At 33.5% G+C, this 22,666-nt stretch overlaps 1 protein-coding gene and 1 long non-coding RNA gene across 3 annotated transcripts; both read left to right on the top strand.

Moving 5' to 3' along the window:
* Positions 1–433: 433 nt before the first annotated feature.
* LOC118344519 lies at positions 434–4,701 on the top strand. Of its 2 annotated transcripts, XR_004798335.1 has the most exons (3): positions 434–644; positions 3,796–3,837; positions 3,918–4,701. It is a non-coding gene; the product is annotated as an uncharacterized LOC118344519 (long non-coding RNA). The 2 variants fall into 2 exon arrangements; XR_004798336.1 differs by lacking the exon at positions 3,796–3,837 and having other exon boundaries at positions 438–644.
* A 4,659-nt stretch (positions 4,702–9,360) lies between these two features.
* LOC108993014 (zinc finger protein ZAT11-like) lies at positions 9,361–10,127 on the top strand. The gene has a single exon (XM_018967780.2). The coding sequence runs from the start codon at positions 9,453–9,455 to the stop codon at positions 9,924–9,926; it is 474 nt and encodes a 157-aa protein (XP_018823325.2). The 5' UTR covers positions 9,361–9,452; the 3' UTR covers positions 9,927–10,127.
* Positions 10,128–22,666: the final 12,539 nt, after the last annotated feature.

The following is a 22,666-nucleotide window of genomic DNA, read 5'->3' as shown; positions in this document are numbered from 1 at the left end:
CAATGGTGCCTCCATTTTAATTGATATTATATTTTTTTATTTAATAGTTAAGGAAGTGACTAATAATAAATTTATTTTTTTTAAATATTTAAAAATAAATATATAAATAAAATTACATTTACACTTTTTTTTTTTTAAATCAAATTATATTTACACTTATAGGTACAATATGACACCATTCTCGATCCATTGTCCTTACTTTTTTTGTTCTCGATACACAAATTGAGACGAAAATAATGTCCAAAGTCCAAATCATAAGTATATTAGAGCATAGGCATCTTCAAAGTCCAACCAAATGCAAAATATAGCTCATTTCTTCTATTTTCAACTGCATTGGATTAGTCCAGGGATATTTTGGAAACTTTGAACCACAATAAAATAGATCCACCCTTCATATTTGGCGTGATACTGTTCACCCACCAAATGTATTTTTTATTCCTGTTTAATCTTGACAATGGCCTCTTTTCCTTTCCCTCTCTCACTTTCTTTTTGCTCTGCGTATTTTCTCTCTCCCTTTCTCCCACTTTCTCTCGCTTTCTTTGCACACCGAATCGCGCTTCCTTCTTTTCATTTTTCATTAACGCAGAATCAGAAACACACTCTCAGTTTTGAGACTCTTCCTCGCGCGACCTTTTTCTCTTCAGGTTCGTCTCATTTCTTTGTCCTCCAACCCTAAATTTGATATCAATAAATTTGTTGGGGTCTTTTGCTCTCGGTGAAGATTTTGAAAAAATTACTTCGACCTAGCATGCATAGAATGGATCTAGCTTTTCTGTGAAGGCAAAATTCGTTTTCTAGATTTGCATATTCTGTATTTGCATATTCTGTGTGAAGGAAAAATTCGTATGTGCATATTTTGTGCAAAGGCAAAATTCGTTTTTCATATTTGCATCTATTGGTATATTTCTATTTTTATTAGCTTTTATTTTTTTTTTGGGGGGGGTTGAGTCACTAGTAAATCTTGTTTTTGTTATGAGCAATAATTGGTTTGTGTTTTTTGATTTAATCTTATTGTCACTGGTAAAACTTTTATATTCTCATGTGTTGCATTTTTGACTATGTTTTTCCTTTTTTGTTTTCATCTTCTTTGGAAAACTTCGCTAGGTGACCATGAGGTAATTGTGCATAGAGCATTCCCTTTTGCTAACACTTAATTCCCTTAGAAACTGTAAAATAATGAAACTAACAAAATTTTTACGTGGTCATAACAGAATTGTTTGTCCTAGTAATCATTCACCTGTTTATTCTAAGATTGTGTTGATTAAATTTGGAGATTTAGTAGTTGTTGGGTCTGGTTTTATTAATGATCTGTGCTGGCTGTTTATAGTAAGATTGTGTTGATTAAATTTGAAGATTTATGAAGATTTATTAGTTATTGGGTCTGGTTTTATTAATACTAGCTTCTAGCTGTTTATAGTGAGATTGTGTTGACTAAATTTGGAGATTTAGTAGTTGTTGGGTCTGGTTTTATTGATGCTAGTTGTTGGCTGTTGAGTAATTGAGATTATGTTGATTAAATTTGGAGATTTAGTAGTTGTTGGGTTTGGTTTTATTAATGATCTGTGCCGGCTGTTTATAGTGAGATTGTGTTGATTAAATTTGAAGATTTAGTAGTTGTTGGGTCTGGTTTTATTAATGCTAGTTGTTGGTTGTTGAGTAACTAAGATTGTGTTGATTAAATTTGGAGATTTAGTTGTTGTTGGGTCTGGTTTTATTAATGCTAGCTGCTGGCTGTTTATACTGAGATTGTGTTGATTTGATTAAATTTGGAGATTTAGTAGTTGTTGGGTCTGGTTTTATTAATGCTAGCTGCTGGCTGTTTATACTGAGATTGCATTGATTTGATTAAATTTGGAGATTTAATAGTTGTTGGGTCTGGTTTTATTAATGCTAGCTTCTGGCTGTTTATAGTGAGATTGTGTTGACTAAATTTGGAGATTTAGTAGTTGTCGGGTCTGGTTTTATTAATGCTAGTTGTTGGCTGTTGAGTAACTGAGATTGTGTTGATTAAATTTGGAGATTTAGTAGTTGTTGGGTCTGGTTTTATTAATGCTAGCTGCTGGTTGTTTATACTAAGATTGTGTTGATTTGATTAAATTTGAAGATTTAGTAGTTGTTGGGTCTGGTTTTATTAATTCTAGCTGCTGGCTGTTTATACTGAGATTGTGTTGATTAAATTTGGTGTCTTATGCAATTGATTGAGCTGAAGGTAAGGTTAATTTGGTGTCTTATGTTAATATTTGGTTGGTTCATTTTTTGGGCATTTCTTGTTCAATTGTTTGGTCCATTCTCTTGTTGATATTTTACTCCAATGACGCCTTTGTGTTTAGCCATGGTTCTGAGATTCCTTCACTGGATTGCTTCTATTTTCCATTGGGTTGCTTCTATTCATGGTGGCCAAAAGACAAGTCCAGCTTAAACACATGCATTTATTTTGAACTGATCTACAACTTAAACACAAGGTAAGGGAGGTTGCTGCTTTGTTGGCCATTGATATGCAGCTTGGTCACTTCTTTGATATGCAGCAACCTCCCTTCTCTTTGGCTTGCTGCTTGGTCACCTTTCTGCTTTAGCTTGGTCACTTCTCTTTCATATGCAGCAAGGTTGCTGCTTTGGCTGCTTCTAAACATGTGTAACTTAGTAGTTGCTTCTAAATATGTGTAACTTAGATGTATTTTAGGATTTCAGTTTGGACATATGAGTTAGGATATATTTTCTTAGTAGCTATATCACATGTTTTGATGAATTTATTACATGATTTTAAGTCCTATATATGTACATTAACCTGCTATATTTTGGCTTGCAAATACATTGGTCAGAGTTTAAAAACTTGAATTTTAGCTTGCATATTATACTGGTCAGTTGTTATTCTTTTGTCTGACTCCTTAAAAATTATGATTCTTAAAGGATGTATACTCCATTCGTGGTAGGGGTGATACCCGCACCATGCGGGGCAGGGGGTACCCTCCCCCGCACCCCGCCCTGCACTATACGGGGGTTGGGGTTTTTCCCCCGCCCTGGTGCCGGGGGGATGGGGAAAAAATCCCGTCCGCCTCGCCCCCCACCTAGGCCAACATATTGTGTTTTTAAAAAAAAAAATTTATTATTAAAATTTATAAATATAAAAAAAACTTAAACTCATTAGAGTTAGATTTTGGATTGTCTTGGCCTCCTAAGCCAACCTTTATATAGGAGGCCAAGGTAATACAATAGTTATCTTTAAGCAATGTGAGACTTACTACGGCCAAGGCAATCCAATGACTTGAATACAATTTTAAATCTTTAATAAATTGTATATATCTATATACAATATACTTATTTATATATATAAATAAAAAAATTATATATGTGGAGCGGGGGCGGGGCGGGGGACCCCTCCCCCTCATGGGCGGAGCACCCGCTGCCCACCCCTAATTCATGGAAGACCCCTTCTTCACCACTCTCTTACAAAGTGGAGGAGAATGTTGTGATAATACTCTAACATACACGCAACATTCTAATATTATAGTCCAAACAACCCCCTTGGTGGTGAAAAGAGGCCTCCAACAAAAAAAGTTCAAAGAAATGTATCTTTCATTGTAGAGGAGGATAACTTCCTTGTCTCCACTTGACTCAACATTAGAATTGATGCCAAACAGAGTACTAATAAAAAATCTACTCAAAGGTGGGACAAAATTTCTGATTTTTATCACGAGTATAAAAAACCAAGCACTGAACTGTTCTGTAGGGTCATTGATCAATCGTTGGTCCATGTTCCAAAAATACACAAATAAGTTTTGTAAATTTTTAATGCAGATAGAATCATTGCACTCGAGTGGTGCGATCGAGCAAGACAAGGTTGTATGTACTATTTTCTTTTAATATTGCAATTATGTAGGTAAGAAATATTTTCTAACAATATTCATTCACCTTTTCAGATTGAAAAAGCAAAAGTAATGTACAAAGAGATGGAGAAGAGGAACTTAATAATGGAGCATTGTTGGTGTCTTTTGAGACACCAACCCAAATGATCGCAACAAATGATTTCACTAAATACGAGGAGAAGGTCACACGATAAACGTCCAGCTAATGAGCAGTCAAGTGAAGTTGCCGACCACGTTGTAGAGGAGAACGTTGAGAGGTCTCTAGGCAAAAAAGCTGGAAAAGAAAGGTTGAGGAAGTGGAAGTCCCAGGAATCATGTGATGCTAAGTTCCACAAGGCGTTAGCTAGAATGACCGAGGATAGACGGTTGTTCATGGCAGAGAGGAGAGCATGGGTGATGAAGGCAGATCACGATAGAGGTGCACAACTGGAACTTGATAAGAAAAAGTTCGAGGTGGAGATGATGAGCAAGGATCTTGCTGGCATGAATGGCATGCAACAAGCCTACTTCCTTAATATTCAAAGGAAAATTTATGAGGACTCTTTGAACATTTCCGAATGTACATCTGACAAATCTCCATCCACACCTCATGGAGGTGTCTAATTGTTGGTACTAATTTCAGATTTCTAGCTTTTAGTGGCTGCCCAGCCACTATGAGATCTAAATTTTGTGGGCTGGATTGTGACGTGTTAAGTTTGTAAGTTTTTGTGGGCTGAATTGTGACTTGATCTAAATTGTAACTTGTTAAGTTGGTAAATACTTTTGTGGGCTTAGGTGCATTTTTCCATATTTGTAGGCTAAGTTGCACTTTTTGTGAAGAAATTGTTTTGATTTCAGATTTTTGTGGGCTAGGGTGCATTTTTCTAGATTGAGTTGAGGTTTTGTGATGGCTCATGGTCTGATTTTATATTTGTGGTGGTTTTGTGATGGCTCATGGTTAGTTAGATTGCTTGTTATTTCTGATTTGTGATTTGTTGAAATATAATATGTTAGGACACCTAATCTGGATAATGACGTAACGGTAGGAAAAATACACATACAGAAGTTGGTGTTATTAGATGGATTTTGAATAAGGAATCTTGTGTACTTGGGTAGAGTTTCCTGATTTAAGTTTTAATCAGGATTAATGCCATCGCGGTTTAAGTATTTCAAATTAATGCCACCAAGATTGGTGTTACTAGATAGATTGGTGTTATTAGATGTATTTCAAGTTAATGGCACCATGGTTTACATATTAATTAGGCTTAATTAGGTCGAGAAAAAAAATTAGTTGAGAAACAATAATTTAAGTATCAAGTTAAATTATTAATTAACATATGGTTAGTGTAATTGTAAAATATGAAAAAATAAATTAAAAATATTCTTATTAAAAAAATAATATTATATTATTATTTTGAGTTATCTAATGTGGGGTTATGGTTATGTAGGTTTTGAATTTATAGAAAACATGTATTTTTTATTAAATTTTGGAGATGACTTAGATGAAGCCAATACCAAAGCTCGTAGACTACAACTCTGTGAGGATGATTTGTAAAAGAACATACATAGCTCCCTTGTCTTTGTCTCATAACCTCCTTTTAGGTTTGTGAGAGAATATTTAGTTAAATAGAAATATTTCAACTATAAAGATATTTTGTCCAAATAAATTCAAAAATTGATATGGTTTAATGTTGAAGTCATGTTAGTTTATAGATTTAGTAAGAATTTTTTTTTGTAACTGTAACCCTTATCTTTATCTAAAAATTTAAGCTGGTGTGAAAAGATATATTTAGAATTTGAACTAATGGATATATACGTAATTTTTATAATTTGTTTCAACTTTCAAGTCTAGAAAAAAAATCTTCAATTATTTGTCTGTCAATATCTTTAATTTCTTCCCTTCCACATTTTCTCTCATACCAAACGTATGGGATGGCTAAACTCCTATGATCATTCCCCATTTTTTCCAGACTCTAAACGAGTTTACCAAATTAACGAAATAGACATCAGTTTGAGTATCTTTCAATATCTCTTTAATTTATTGGTAAAAAATAGTCTAGTCCACAGGATTCTAAAAAATACAAGAAAATGCAGGCAGAGATGGAATATATAATAGATCATCGAGTTGACTATCTAATCTCTACAAGAGCATGAGTATAATGCACGCCTTTGTGTCTATGTACAGCAGCTAAACCGAGTGCTCAATGGCCCAAGTGAAGTGAAGTTCCATTAAAAAACAAACAAAAGAAAATAGCCCAAGTGAAGTGAAGTCAGCTAGAATTAAACCTAAAAATTGTGTAAATTGTCTTGCCCACCACGCATGCACTTGCCATTTGGCATCATGGCTGTCGACAGTCGACGTTGCAGGTGAAAGTGAAGAGTCATCTGTGACATGTGAACGGAGATGGAGAGATTGGTACTCTATTGACTTTGGACTCGTAAATATAATATTAATTGTTCAACTACGTATGCCACATAAAATATGGGTAAGAAATTTGGACTAATAAAGAGATGGATCGCTTTCGTCTCGAAAAATTCTATTTATTATCTTTTATATTAGTGATTTTTTATTTTTATTTAAACATATATATTGGTGTAAATATTTATATTTAAATAAAAAAATAAAAAAATAAATCACATATTAATATATAATATAAAAATGATGAATAATCTCGAGCTACCTTGAAACACGCACGCATTCAATTCAAGACTGTTAAAAAGTGAAAATTAAACACTTAATCCGTGTGCATGGTTCGGCGCCGCCACAAAAAGCAGTACACGAACCAAGTCAAAAACTAAAATAGTCCTCCTTTAACAACCGTGATTTGTACTGATTAGGTTAGGATTTGCTATAATTTTTTATTTTTTAAATTTAGAGAGATATAGTTTGGATATGTGATTTTTATTGTACGTAATTGTTAAATATGTTATTAAAAATAGAGAAATAATTTATTTATAAATTTATAAAAATAAATTTATAAACTGACATGTCTTGATGTGATATATCATATTATAAAATAAATCTATCAAATCATGTAAAATCATGTCATCTATGAATTTATTTATATAATTTTTTTTATAGTTATAATATTTATTTTAAAAATAATTATAGTGCATCTCATGCTTTTGTAGATAATATTAAAAGATTGATTTGTCACTTTTTATTGGAGCGTGTTACCTAAGTAATCACTTATAGTATGCATACATGTTATTAAAAGGTTTCGGTCTCTTTCATACTAATTTTAAAAGAGAGCTAACAAAAGGGATGCAAGTAACTGGAAACTGACAAGAACTTTCCCGGCCAATCAAACTACAATAAAGCAACTTGACCAGGAGTGTAAGAAAAAATTAAAAAATCGGTTAAAACGGACTCAATCTAATTCGATCTAGTTTGTAATCAGTCTGTCTGGTACTAATTCTTAAAAACCGAAATCAATCTTAAATCAGTGTGATTTTCATATTTTAAAAATCGATTTAAATTAAACTAGATCGATATATATTTTTAATTTTTAAAATTTTTTAAATTAATTATATATAATTATATATTATTATATATATTATATACTAAATTTCTAATTAATATATTATGGAATTCCAATCTTAATATTCAAATTTATTAATCTTATAACATAAAATTAATATACTAGTTTGTATAATTAGACACTAATTTATATACTATTTTAATCTTATTATCCAAGTTTATTAATTTCACTAATAAGTTAGGCAGTACTTATACTATACTAGTATAATTGAATATTAATAAATTAGTAATTGATAATAATAAATATTAAATTCTCACAATTAAGTTTAGTATTAAAAAATATAATACTAAACTTATATAGTGTGTCATAAGTGTAAAGGTAAACCGAAAAATTAGATCGAACTGGATCAAAACTAAAAAAATTGAAAGTTTCTATTTCAATGATGAATCGGTCCATAAATTTTTAAGATATATATATCGATTCGATTTCAAAATTCTTTAAATCCGAACTAAATCTGACCGGTTACATTCCTAACTCGACACATTGCAGCAGAAGAAACCGGATGAAATTTATGGATGATCGGCAGAAAGCGAAAGTTTGATAAAAGAAACGAACGTTCAAGTTGGCAGGCATATAAATTCTAGAAACAGCCCCAGTTTGAAAAACAGTACAGAATCCATGATTTTTTAAATTAGATCGAAAAACCGTACGTACGTTCGTACACTTTGACGCATATATACATGATTAATCACGGCAGAAGAAGGCATATATGCACTCGAAGTCTTGAAGGTTTGTTGGGGAGTAGGACTTTAGGAAACTGAGCAAGCAGTGCTAATGATCACAAGCCGTCGTGGAAGATGCATGCATGATTCATATTATTGACATGTCATCATGGTGATTGTTGATCAATTATATCGATGAATACCACATGTTATAGATAAATATTGTTTTTTATATAAATTAGTTAGATGAAAATCAGTTAAATGAAATAAATTTAATTTGATATAATTTAGTGTGACTTATTTCTTTTTATGATAGAGGCCGAGTCTATAAAGACCATAACAGGAGTTACAATAGAAATCTCAAAATGATCAAGCTCTTGGAAAAAATATCGTTGGCAAATACCAGCCGGATATATACAATAATATAGAGTTTTATAATTTATTGACGTTTTCTAAACTTTCACACGATGATTCGCCAAAAATAAAAATCATGTCTACAACTCGTGGTGTAGCAAAGCTCCATTTGCAACATCACTCAAGACCACTAGACCTAAGAAATTACACTGCATGTGATAGTTGCGTGGATTATATGCTTCACATTTTTCAAAGAATATTATTCGTTTGGTTTCACAATTATTTTTATTTTATTTAATTATTATAATTTTTTTTTAATTTTTACTTAAAATAAAATAAATAATTTAAATTTTTTAAATCTTAAAATAATAATATTAATATTCTAATAATATTTTATTCAACTTTTAACTTTTATCTTAACTCATTTGTAAAAATAAATGAGAACAATTTTTATAATATTTTATTAATAACATTCGCTTATGATAGGAGAAAGTACTTTAAGATTATGTCATATACTTAACTTATAAATATAAATTCACTACGCGTATACGGTGTTGAACTTGGACCATATTAATCTTCTAGAAAGTAGAATGATCAACCCAAGGACAATATAAATAAATTTTATGTGTGAACTATTTTTATTCATGATATTTTTAATTACTATTTTTTTATATTTTTATTCTCTAGACTCGTACTGTACACACTACACGGCCCCTTTTCCAAGGAATCTACGTACAGCCCTTCCGCTACGCGGTCACAGGAAAAACAAGTAAAGCAACGTGCTGACGCATACTTCACACCCAGTGGCCAATGGCCCAATACCAAACCGATTCGAAACCTTGCTCCCCAAGAGATCAAACTTCGGACTGCAAATCTCCGCGTCAGCACTTAAGTCATACTTTGCCACTCTCCCCCCGTGTCTCTGTGTGTGTGTATATATATATATATATGCAGGCGCAGACAATTATTCCATTCTATTCAGAAATCTAGGTTCTTCTTACTAATTAGGAAGTTTCACACACGTATATTTACATCTCTTGAAGTCGGTGGCCATGAAGAGAGGCAGAGAGGATGGAAAGCTCGAGACCGAAGACATCGCCAATTGCTTGATGCTATTATCTAAAGTCGGTGAAACTACTGACGTGAACAGAAATTCTAGCACTCCTGCTTTCGTATGCAAAACGTGCAACAGGCAGTTCACGTCGTTCCAGGCCCTGGGAGGCCACAGAGCCAGCCACAAGAAGCCGAGGCTGATGGCTGGAGACCTTTTCCATCGAGTCCCAACCTCGCCATCGAAGCCGAAAACCCATGAGTGTTCCGTTTGTGGGCTCGAGTTCCCGCTTGGACAGGCGCTGGGGGGCCACATGAGGAGGCACAGGGCGGGCGCCGTCATGAGTGAAGGTTTGGTGATTAAACATGCAGCGCTGCAGCCGGTGATGCAGAAATCGAGTAGCAAAAGGGTTTTGTTCTTGGATTTGAATTTGACACCGCTGCAGGGAGATGACCTCAAGTTGTGCAGTTGGTGATGATGATGGGGGAGTTAGATTAATGTTTTGGTTGAAGTACTATTGTATATATGATTGAATATTGCTTGAACGTTGAACCGATATGGTCTACAAATTAGAGACAATCCCCTCATGACAATTGCAGAAGATTCAAATAGGGGTATAATGAAATTTCTGCAATTCAATCGGAAAATTATAAAAGATTAGTGTACTTTAGCCATTCTCTCTTTTTTTTTTTTTTTCTGATTTTAAGCTGCGACTTATACATGTAATGGGGTTTTTTTTTTTATTCATGTTCATATTATACAACACAAGAAATTGGTTACACCGCCTCCAGCGGTAACTTAATTAAAATCCATCTTTTAAGTTGGTGCTTTCTTTGTAGGGTATAGATGAAAATCAAGAAATTGATCTCAAAATTAGTTTTATTTTTCTTTTTTCATTACTTTTGTACTGTAATTATTGTACTGATATGTTTGTTAGGGAACCTCACCTCATCCTCGTGTATCATCTTTTCCTTTTCTAATAAAATTTACTTGTTTGGAAAAATAATGATAGAACACATGAGATTATAGAGCAAGTTGTTTTTTCTTTTTCTAGATATATTTTTATTTTCTGGAAGTTGTGTTCAGGGGCGGAACTACCTTATGCCTTGGGGGGGCTTTGGCCCTCCCAAAGTTTTTAAAATTTAATAAAAATTAAGTTTTAGAATGTGTTTTTATTAAGTAGACTATATAAAAATTAGTATTTGACCCCTCCAAATTTTATATTTTTTAACTTAGCCCCCCTAAACTAGATTTTCTGGTTCCGCCCTTGGTTGTGTTATTTTATCATAATTGTTAGGGACAACTGTTTTACTTGATATTAACCTAATCAAGTGTTTTGATTTTCATAATTAACAAATCAAACGATTTCATTTTTATAATTATCAAATCAAGATATTTGATCTCGGTAATAATCACAATATTTAAATTATCTTATCTTCATGTTGCTTAATTTGTATTTAAACAAAGTTAGGGGTGCTGGTACCCCTTGAAAGGGGGTGCCCTATCCGGCCCCCCACCCTCACATGGGCAAGGGGGGCAATTTGGGCCCCTGAACCTCGGCACCACACCCTGTGGGTGGGTGCCCCCATTCACCAAGAGGAGGATTCGCCCCCCTAGTCTATCTACCACCTCGTTCAACATTGCATTACACGGTTACATAATACATTATACAAATCTTACAAAAAATTCACACAAAATCGCATAAAGTATTATAGAATATAGATCTTACAAATCCAAACATAAAAAAAAAAAAAAAAAAACTTACATATTAGAAAAATCTAACGAAGAACAACAAACCCATGGGCCACCACCGCAGTCATGGGTCATACAGTTTATGGATCTGTTGGTAGATTTGTATGGCCCATGTTCGCGGCCATGAGTAAATAAACTCATAGACCTGTCACGGATGGATTCACCCACAGTAGCAACCGCCAGCTATTACCCATGATAACAAAGTTACAAAGAGAAGTTCTCTCATCTCTGCCAGCTTAGAGGAGGAGGAGAAGAGAAATGAGAAAGAAGTCGATGATGGTGGTCGTTGGCTGTGGACACTGGCACTGAGGTGTGCAAGCTTGACGGACGAGGGAGAAAACTATTTAATTTTTTTTTAATAAAATAACGTCGTTTTGGTGCTATTTTTGTTTTTTAAAATTACCCTTCTCTGCCACTCACTTCTCTCTCTCTTCCTGTGGGCAGTGAGTGGACAACCTTGGGGTCAATCCATCCTAAAAAGCTGGATGAGGGCACCCACCCACAAGAGGTGAGGCTGGGGCCCAAGACTCCCTATTGGCTTTAGAATTGACTTTCACTTATAATTAGTACTTTCACTCATCAAGTGAAAAAACAAATGGTAAATTCTGTTGTGCGTAGTGAATCCCTCCTCCAACTCTCTACCTTTCTCTTGGAGAAAGGTGTCTCCATATCGAGTGAATGAGAAAGAACCCACTCTATCAACGTGACCCCTAAACAAATAAAGGGAAATGAGTTGAATCCAAAATTTTGGATTCCATTCTTGTATAAATGTATTGGAACAAAATATTTCGATATCATTATTACAAACTCAACCATTGATTCAAAAGTCTAGGACTGTTGGATACTAATTTAGTTAAACATTTAACCTTTAGAATCATAACATTTCACTACGTTTCCGAGTCCAACGTTTACGATACTAACCCTGATTTTAACCTGTGGTAGCCCACTCTATCGATACTAACCATGTGGTAACCCTTTCTGATAGTAGCCGAATTGTGTATGATTTTACTAGTTTAAACAAAGCATTATAATAATTATGTACTGTTAATTTTTATATTTTTATTAGTTTTAAAATATTTATTTTTCTTACAAGAATAATAAAAAGTTAGGTTTTGAAACTGAACGTAAAAGGAAGAGATAGAAGAAACAAAAATAAAATGTGAAGATCTACAGCATGGGTCATAATGAGTTAGTCAAACATAGAGGTGGGCAAAATTTCCGATACTACGACTCCGTCCAAACTCCGACAAGGCTTCGACTCCGACGGAGTGGGAGTTCTCGAGATTCAAAATTGGAGTTGGAGTAACTCCGACTCTTCTAGTCGGAGTTCGGAGTCGAAGTCGGAGCCCATGTGGACTCCGAACTCTGACTATTTATACCTTATATATTATATATTGTACATATAATATAACATCATATAGCCAAGTGGCCTAATGGTTGAGACATGGTTTTGGTTCTCAAAGAAGCTGCGATCGAGTCCCTTAGGCATCGTGTTTTGCAACTTTCTTTAAGAAAACCTAAAACGACGCCCTTTTCAAATAGGTATATATTCATCTCTTTCACATATCAAAACCCTAAGCTACGCATTCCGCATTTTCTCTCTTCTCTCTTCCCCCCCTCTAGGCTCTAGCGCCTCCATGAGTAACGCCACTCCATCATCTAACAGGATATTCCTCTCTTCTTGGTATGATCGTCACCACAATGAAGATACTCCAACCCACAAGTGGCACTGATGCAAATCTGGAGGCGTTGCTTCCATGAAAGAGGTGGGGCTTTTGTTTTGTGGAGATGCTGGTGGAGAGCCCCACAAGCCATGAAAACGTAGACGAGAATCATCTCATCTTCACATCTTAGTCTTCGCAATATCTGATCAACGACATGAAATGGACGCAGCAAAGCTGGGAAGGCAACTCGATTTCTTGATTCTTTTCTTGCGTATCTTGCTTGTTTTCTTTTCATTAATCTTGTGAGAGAGTAGCAGACCCATTACATGTTCTCTGTAGCTGGATTTGTATTTTGAACATATAATTTCTTAATGTGGGTGATTTATGCAATTTGATATGGTTTAGTTTTTGCTTTTGTGGGTGATTTTAATTTTTATTAGGTTCCAGTTTGAGACATCATCTTCACTTCACTTTGTAGGATTTGATCTCCACTTCACATCTGTCTTATTTTTCAGGCCTCTAGGGCTTCTATCGCCACTTCACCTCTAATTTTTTCTTTTTTTCTTTGTGGGTATTTTGGCAATCACCTCTAACTTCCTGACTTCGAGATCTCCAACTCCAATTAGAGTCGGAGTCGGAGGTCGAAGGTGAGCATCCTGACTCCGTCGAAGTCGGAACCCACCTCTAGTCAAACATTGAATGGAGTTATAAAGAGAAGAGAGAGTGTGCTGGCGTGAAAAGTGGGAACCTAAAGAAATAAGAAGTAAAAGGTGATAGAGAGACATGAAGAAAGAAAAGACTCTGCGTGAAAAAAGAAAAAATAAAAATAAATCTGGCTTGAAGGTCTATAAATAGACATATATATAGACATATATTTAGGCATGAAAAAAATAGGTGAACCGATAAATCGAATCGAATCGGTGGGTTTGGTTCAGTACCGAGTTCGGTTCAGTCCGATTCGGTACGGTTCCATTTTTCTTGAAACCAGTCGAAATCGATCAGGTTTTAGTTTTTCTTTTTCTAATATCAGACTGAACCGGTTCATATATATTTTTTAATTTTTTATATTGTATAAAATATTTTTTATATTATATATCATTTTTATGTATAATTATATATAAGATAATTTTGTATTATATGATAAATTACTAATTAATATAAAATTAAATTTTAAATCCTATATAAATAACTATATATTATCACTATAATCTATTGTATTAGTAGCTATACTAATATATATCACTATTGTCTATAATAGAATTATAACATATATTATAATATACTAAAATATATTATCATTATATTACTATATAGTATAATATATATACTATAATATGCTGGAAAAATCGGACCGAACCGAATTGAAATCGGTAAACTAGGAAGTACTGATTTAGGGGTGTAACTAGTATGATATCGATTTTTCATATCTCAAAACCGGTATATACCGGTTTGATTCTAAAATATGTCCAAAATTAGACTGGACCGAACCGGTTATACCCTTACATATACATGGCATGAGAGAAGGGCACGCTGAACGGAACCTAGAGGAGAGAAAAATATAAGGTTGCATCGCATGAGAATCTAGGAGAAGAAAAAATCTGGAGTTCTACCTCCAGTTTTATAGCTATGTTTTTGTTCTGAGAGCACTGTAATTTTTATTTTTCTTTACATTCTTTTAAATATTGTTTTGATGTTTATTTACATTCAGATTTTAGAGTGTATTTTCATGAATATGTCTAGCTAAGTTTTCAACTACGGTTGAAGATGAAATCTCATTAATGATTAGTAGAGTTATTTATGCGATTGATATTTTTTCAATTATTTATGTGTTCAACGATTTATTGCTCTTGCTTCATATCAGTTGTGAATTCTTTTATGAGCGGAACTAGTCTGCCTCGTATCACCGCTCGAAGGAATCGCTAGATTAAAATAAGTTTTTATTTTTTTTAATTTATATTTTTTTATTATTTTAAAATATTTTTAAAAATTATAAAAAATTATATATTAATAGTCACTTGATTAAATATTAAATAAAAAAAATTAAAATATATGAAATATTAAAGTGAGGAAATAAATTAAGTAAATAAAGTAATATTTTTCGTCTTTTATACCTCTACCAACCCTAATATATAATATTTTTCTGACTTTTATTTGAATTAAAAAAATGAGATGTAGTATGATGTATAAAAATATCCTATATCAATACAACAAAAGGTTTTCTTGCTAACCGTCTTCACTATTGATAAAGTTTTCCTATAATTTGAATTGAATCATGCTACTGGTACCGTTAGGATCGATAAATACATTTTTCTTTTTCTTTATCTAGTTTTTAAACGTCTTTAAATATTGCTTAAAATATAATAAAATATACAAATTTATTAATAATCATTTTCTTAATCATTAGAATTTTTTTTTTAAAGAAAAAAGTACAATCGGTCAAACTATCGGTTGAGTTAACATTTCTCAAATTGAATTGGAACGCTTATTAAAAAAATATGTGCTTATTATATATTCAAAATGATACATATCATTATTTAAAGATACATATCATCTTCGCAATACTATTAACACCCATCATTAATCTCCCTTATTTCCTTCGTTTGGATTATCTTTTTAGTACTTCAAAAATTCAGTTTTGGATGTAATTTCTTATTTGTCGAGGAAACAGATTAAACTACAATTCTGGATAAACTCAAGCCTTTTAAAAATATATGGACAATTAACTGATAGAGCTTCCTACAATCTCAAAAGTCAAAACACCTTCTGTTTGTTTTCGTCATACAAATTTACTAATAATCATTTCTTTAATCATTAAGATTTTTTTTTTTTAAATCGCAATGGATCAAACCATCATTCAAACTATCGGTTCACTTAATATTTCTCAAATTGAATTGGAAGACTCATTAAAAAAATATGTACATAATATATATTCAAAATGATACATATAAATATTTAAAGTAGTGCAGTTTTATCCTGTCCAAAAAAAAAAAAACATATCGTCTTCATCTATGGAATTTGTTGGGTTTTGCTCCTTTGCATGAATCACACATTAGTGGGAGAAAAATAAGGACTAGACCCGATGACCTATAAAAATGAGACTTAGCCTCTTAGTTAATTACACAAAGTCATAAATTTAATTAGTAACTTGTGCCTCTAAAAAAATTCTTCTATTATCTTTTTTTTTGTAAGAAGGGAAAGATGTGAGAGTTAAAGTTTTTCTAGTGGAGAAGCTTTGTGGGTGTCATTTGGGGTGAGGAGAAAAATTGTGTGATCGTAATAATTTTTCACATAGTGTATTTTCTTATCTGGGTCTGGTGGTTTTTTCTCATGTTTTAGAAGTTTCCATGTAAATTCTTGTGTTGTTATTATTTCTCTATTTTTTTTCATATTTCACCAAATGGTAGATCCTAGGGGGTGAATTTGGAAGGTCCAAATTCCTAACAAGTGGTATCAGAGCTACTAGGTTTTTTTGTGGGTGAAGCTTTGGTGTGGTAGTGTGAATACATACAGTCAAATGAGGTTCTGTCTAGGAGATTGGTATTTAAGTGGTCTAGTGTAACCCTCAAATCTTTCCTACGAACCTTGAAGTTCTGTCTAGGAAAGAATAATATTTCCTGAGAACTTAGTTAGTGAGTACTATTTATTTCTACGGTAAAATCCATCGTAGCAATGTTAGGAAGTAAGGCTTCAAATCCTATCAGATATGAGGTGGAGAAATTTGACGGGAGAATCAATTTTGGCTTGTAGCAAGTTCAAGTCAAGAATGTTTTGATTCAATCAGGATTACACAAGGAGTTGAATGGCAGACCAACCCCTGAAGTCAGCAGTGATAATAGCGTGACTGATGAAACAAATAGCAGATCTGTAATGAGCGATGAAGATTGGGAGGATCTGGATTTGAGAGCAATAAGTGCGATACGTCTGTGCTTGGCCAAGAATGTTCTTGTAAATGTACATGGAATATCTACGGCAAATGAACTCTGAGAAAAGCTAAAAGAGTTGTATCAGACAAAGGGCGTCTCAAATCGGGTGTACCTGAAGGAGCAGTTTCATACATTGCAAATGAGTAAATGTATGACTATTTCAGATCATTTAAGTGTTCTCAATGGCATTGTCTCTGAGCTAGAATCTATTGGAGTTAAAATTGATTATGAGGATCAAGCCTTGAGGCTCATCTAGTCTCTTCAATCTTTCTATGAGCATATGAAGTCTATTTTGATACATGAGAATGAAAAAATAATTTTTTCAGAGGTTACCCGTAAACTCTTTTCTGAAGAGAGAATACTAGGCGGTGGAAGAAATGGTTCACCTGGGAACTTAGAATTGGTAGTAGCTGATAATGAGAAGAAGAAGAACTCCATGAATATGAAAGTAGTCTGCTGGGGGTGTGGATAATCTCGGCACGTCAAGAAAAATTATCCAAGAGCAGGAGTAGGAACAGGTTCGACAAGTGGCTCCAAGTCAGTAAATGGAGATACTGATAATGAAAATAACGTTGTGTCCCTCTCCATGGAAGACGATGTCTGTTAAAGGGAAATGTACATTCTCATAGCATGCCACTAATTCCCAGAGTTGCCATGATAGATGATGTGTTAATGTTAGCGGGTTCACAAGTTTGCACACAGACATTAGTTTGGCATTAATGCAGGGTGTGTGGTAGAAATTTATGTCGATGACAGATGAACTTCCAGGAAAGCTAAACGTGGAAGTTGCACCATAATTTTTCAGTAAGGTTATTTTCGACATGGGCCGAAATTGAAATGCTTGAAATTGATTTATTCTGAGTGGGTATGCTTTTATGGTGGAGCATGATAGCAGAAGCTATCAAGATCTTTATTGCGATGGAGCGTGGCTGTGGGATCAGCCAAAGTCGTAAGGTAGAGATTGTTGGGTTTTGCTCCTTTGCATGAATCCCACATCAGTGGGAGAAAAATAAGGAGGAGGCCCATTGGCCTATAAAAATGAGGCTTAGCCTCTTAGTTAATTACACCGAGTCATAAGCTTAATTGATAATTTGTGACTCTAAGAAAATTCCTCTATTATCCTTTTTTTGTAAAAAGGAAAAGAGGTGAAAGTTAAAATTTTGCTAGTGGGGAAGCTTTATGGGTGTCATTTGGGGTGAGGAGAAAAATTGTGTGATTGTTATAATTTTTCACATAGTATATTTTATTCTTTGAGTCTGGTAGTTTTTTCTCTTATTTTGGGAGTTTTTACGTAAATATTTGTGTTGTTATTATTTCTCTATTTTTCTTCATATTTTACCAAAAAATGAATCTTAGGGGGTGAATTTGGGAGGTCCTAATTTCTAACCAGGGCTCTATTAATTGAGACAATAAATGTGAGTTTGGATTCCAAACTAATCTCAACTCATCATTATAATTTTTTCAAATTTCAACACAAATTTAATAAATAATTCAACTTTTTTAAATCTCAAAATAATATTCTAATAATATTTTATCATCTCAATTTAACTCAACTCAATTCATTTTAATATCTAAACACATCCAAAATGTGGTCGACATAGCATCCGATGAGTATTGCTGCAGATTTATCATTTACTACTACTCTCTGAACATTTTTGGTTGTCATGCCGACTACCCACACAAATTCAAAAAAATACCCAATTTATTTCTCTCAGAACTGTTGGGTTTTTGTCCTCATCTGCAATTTCAATACTTCAAATATATTAACACCCATCATTAATCTCCTTTATTTCCTTCGTTTGGATTATCTAATTTTTATTTGTTGAGGAAACAGATTAAACTACATTTCTGGATAAACTCAAGCCTTTTAAAAACAAGACGAAATAATTTATTAAAAAATAATATCGACAGGACAAGTATTTAACAAGCTGGTAAAATTGTAAAAAGTGAAAAATAAAAATAAAAGTGCACGCCTCACATGATTCCGATATTAAGAGAACGTTCGGAGAATAAGATGATATAAAAATTTATTTAAATAAAATGGTTTGAGTTAAGATATTTTATTGAGTTGTTAAAAATTGATAAGAAAAAGTTGAATAAAATATTATGAAATAAAAATATTATTAGAATATTATTTTTTAATATTATTTTTATTTTAAAATTTAAAAAAGTAGTTGTATTTTTTTTTGTGTTTTATTTAAAAATCTAGAAAAATCGTATTGATTAGTGAAAAAGTTGAATATTTTAAATTGAAAAATATTTATATTTAAATGATGTTTGAAAAGAGAATTACGAAATTTTTTAAGATAAGATGGTTAATGTCCTCAAACAAGTAGTCAATCTAATAAAAGTGCAACAAAAAGTTGTAAGAGGAACCAAATAATCAATACAAAATATAGGCGATCGATGTGATAAAAAGAAGCAAAACCTCCAGTCATTCATTTTCATTAGAAAGTGCATATATATATGCATGAATCCTTCTGGTTACGAGAAATCAATTAAACGTACATTATACATAGAAGACAATGGCAATGAAATTACGTACATATATAGAAGACAATGGCAATGAAATTTTTTCATTGAATGAGAAAATAAAAATATCATTAATCTATTTATTATAACTAATTAATCTATAATTTTACTTAGATTAATTAGTCATCGAATTCATCGTCACTAAAATAAATTCCTAACTCTGCCAGAACCGAGACCACCGCGCTAGTGAAGGGATATCCATCTGAATAATCTTCTCCTTCTGAAGGAGAAGAATAATCTCCTTCTTCTGAATAATCTTCTCCTTCTGAATAATCTCCTTCTTCTGAATAATCTTCTCCTTCTGAATAATCTCCTTCTGAATAATCTGCCTCATCGTCATGCTCCTTCAAGAACTTCAACAAAAGCAGAGAGCGTGCATGCATGTGTTAGTAAAAACTACTTAATAAAAGTACCATAAAATAAATTCACGGCTACACTACAAATAAAAAATCATGTCATCAAAGCAAGCTATTAAGAAGATTCTCAAGATTTTATATACTCACGGCCTCCTCATCATCACTGAAGGTAGATGATGCATCATCACTGAAGGTGGATGATGCAGAATCATCAGTAGTAATAGTGGTACTGATTTGTTGGACAGGTCCGTCGTTCTCCGCCTGGTTTGGCTCGTCTTGTGTTGATTGGGGTCGTTGTTGTTGAAGCTGACGACGCAGGTCGACTTCGAGTTGATCCAGATATGCTTGCATCAATCCACTGTAGTATTCTTCAGCGGGAATTGGGGGATAGACACTGTACCTTGCAGCCATATATATGATCTCTTTCTCGCTCTAAAGTAATAATAATAATCTTAGTTCCTTGCACTTGAGTTTTCTTTGTATAAATTGGAATGTATAAACCTATTAGATCGATATGTATATATAGAGTGAGTTTAGTAGGAGAAAACAATTAGATAATGATAAACTTATCAAAGATTTGAAAACAATTAGATAATGATAAACTTATCAAAGATTAAGAGTCCTTATTGCTATTGCTCAATTATCCCCACTGGCCTATTTGGATTATTATTGTTATAAATTGAAGATATATTATATATACGTGGTTTGTGAGCAGGATTTGGAGTTGGAGATTGAAGAGGATTCGTCATGGATTATCATCAATTACATGAAGATTATCATTAATACTTATAAGAGCCTATATGGATGAACTTTTGTTTGACTTTTATTTCGTTCAGAGAAAAGCTACGGATCAGCCACTGTTTTGCATCCGTAGCACACTTTACGTGTCCCCTTTCAAGCAAAACGTGTCATCTGAGCATCCCATTCGAATTTGAGAGCCCACATCATCAGAAAGAAGACCTACTCGCTTTAAATGGACAAACGTTTCATGCTTGTGCTCACTGAAAATTCTGCTACAGCTTTACTGATTATAATCTAAATGGTAAAACAGGGGATCAAGGGACTTGATGAAGGGATCCTGAGCATGAAAGCAGGAGGAAAGCGTCGACTTTTCATACCAGGATCAGTATGTTTTTCACTTGATATTTGATGCTGCAACATATTTTTGCTCATAATTTCCTTTGCAAGAAAAAATGTTCACAAATGGGCATTTGAATTCATGTTATTTTTTTATTGCTTTCTAGGAAATTTAGGGACATATAGTCCCATCTGCAGGGATTGAACCCCAGATCAGAACCCATCCCTGTGGGACGGATGGAAGGCAAGTGCCTATTGGCATTAGAATTCATACTTACCTTGCTTTTTATGGCATGAGTCAGCAATGCAGATTCAAAATTTTCACTTTCTGTCCATGTGTCTTCCCGAGAGCCAATTGCAAGTTTCTGTTCTGAAAAGTTGTGGTTGAAAGGTTCTAACATGTATTGGGTTTGTTGCTCTTTGATTAGTTGGCATTTCCAAAAGGTCTCACTTTAGCTCCAGGAAGGCCAAGAGTGGCTCCCTGTCATTTTCGATGTGAGTTTGGAATACATAACAGGCCTTGAAGTGGATAATGAGTAACATAATTCTTTGTCCCCAACTCTTTCCTTGACCCTTTTCCTTTTACCTTTATTGGAATCCAAAAAAAAAAAAGTTCATGATTCAATACTAACATTGTAAAATTTCCTTTAATTTCTTTTCACACTGTACAAAAGCAGTATTTATTCTTCATTCCAAGCCTCATATGCATGGTATGGTGGCAACAGTCAAAACAGATCTGAAAAATTTGACCATGGCTTGGCCCTTTTTTTTTATTATTATTACGAGCCAACTCTAACTACAAGTTCTTTGCCTCCATTGGCAGCCAACTGCCGAGGAAAGAGAACATGGAAGGAAATATTGGCATAAAAAGAGAAGTTCTACGATTCTCCAACTCATACCAAAAAAGAGGAGTTTATTTTATTTCATTGTTTAATATCATTATAATCAGTATTATTTCTTTTTTTTTTAAGAAGAAATTGGAACTCCATTTTATTAAAAGCCATCACTTATGACAAATGAATACTATGGTTACATTCCAACACTTTGCAGTAATTCTGCTTGTTTTGTGTCTAGTTGTGGAGATGGTGCAACCTATGGTGCAGCCTGTGACCAAAATCTGCTTCTCGTGTATGTTGTGTTGTGAAGGGGCTGCTAGTACAGCTTGTCCAATTTTGGAGATGGTGAAGCCATTTGGTGCAGCGGGTGACCCCAAGCAGTTTTTGTCGTGTATGTTGTGTCGTGCAAACACTTGTTGTGAAGATGCTGTGGTGTAGTTTGTGTGTGTACCTTGTGGAGATGCTATGTTGTAGTATGTGGAGATGCTGTGGTGTACTATGCAGACTAGGGGCGTTGGTAGCATCCACCATGTGTATATAAATACTACATTGTAAGTTAATTGCTGTCTAAGTGCAAATAGAAAACATAGGGGGAGTACCATTAGAGTTGATCCATACAAAAACCATCTAGACCATTACAGTTGATATAGAACTTAGTGAGACTGAAAGTTACAATGATCTCTTCATGTTTCAAAATAACATCGCACCTCCATTAGGCCGATGTTGGAAAATAACATCGCACCTTCTTCCTTTACCAGAGCTAGATGAGGAACACACTCCTACTACAAGCTACATAACAAAATTATGAATAACAAAGACCACAATATAAATCTAGCATGGCTTAGATGCAATAATTATAAGGCAAAGAAGCAAACAAATGGTAGTTTGCAATTTTCAAACCATTCATACAGCAGCAGTTAGAAAATTAAACAAAGAAATCATTATCATGCTTGATTAACTACATCATCACAAACAAATAAAGCATTGAAAGTTATCAACATGGCGACCTTTTCTCTGACCTATTAACATGGAGAAATTGCTTCTTCACCATATAACATCAAAGTAAAGAAATTAA

Source organism: Juglans regia, chromosome 14, assembly GCF_001411555.2.
Source record: "Juglans regia cultivar Chandler chromosome 14, Walnut 2.0, whole genome shotgun sequence".
Taxonomy (NCBI): Eukaryota; Viridiplantae; Streptophyta; class Magnoliopsida; order Fagales; family Juglandaceae; genus Juglans; species Juglans regia.
This window is presented reverse-complemented; position numbering and strand designations above follow the sequence as displayed.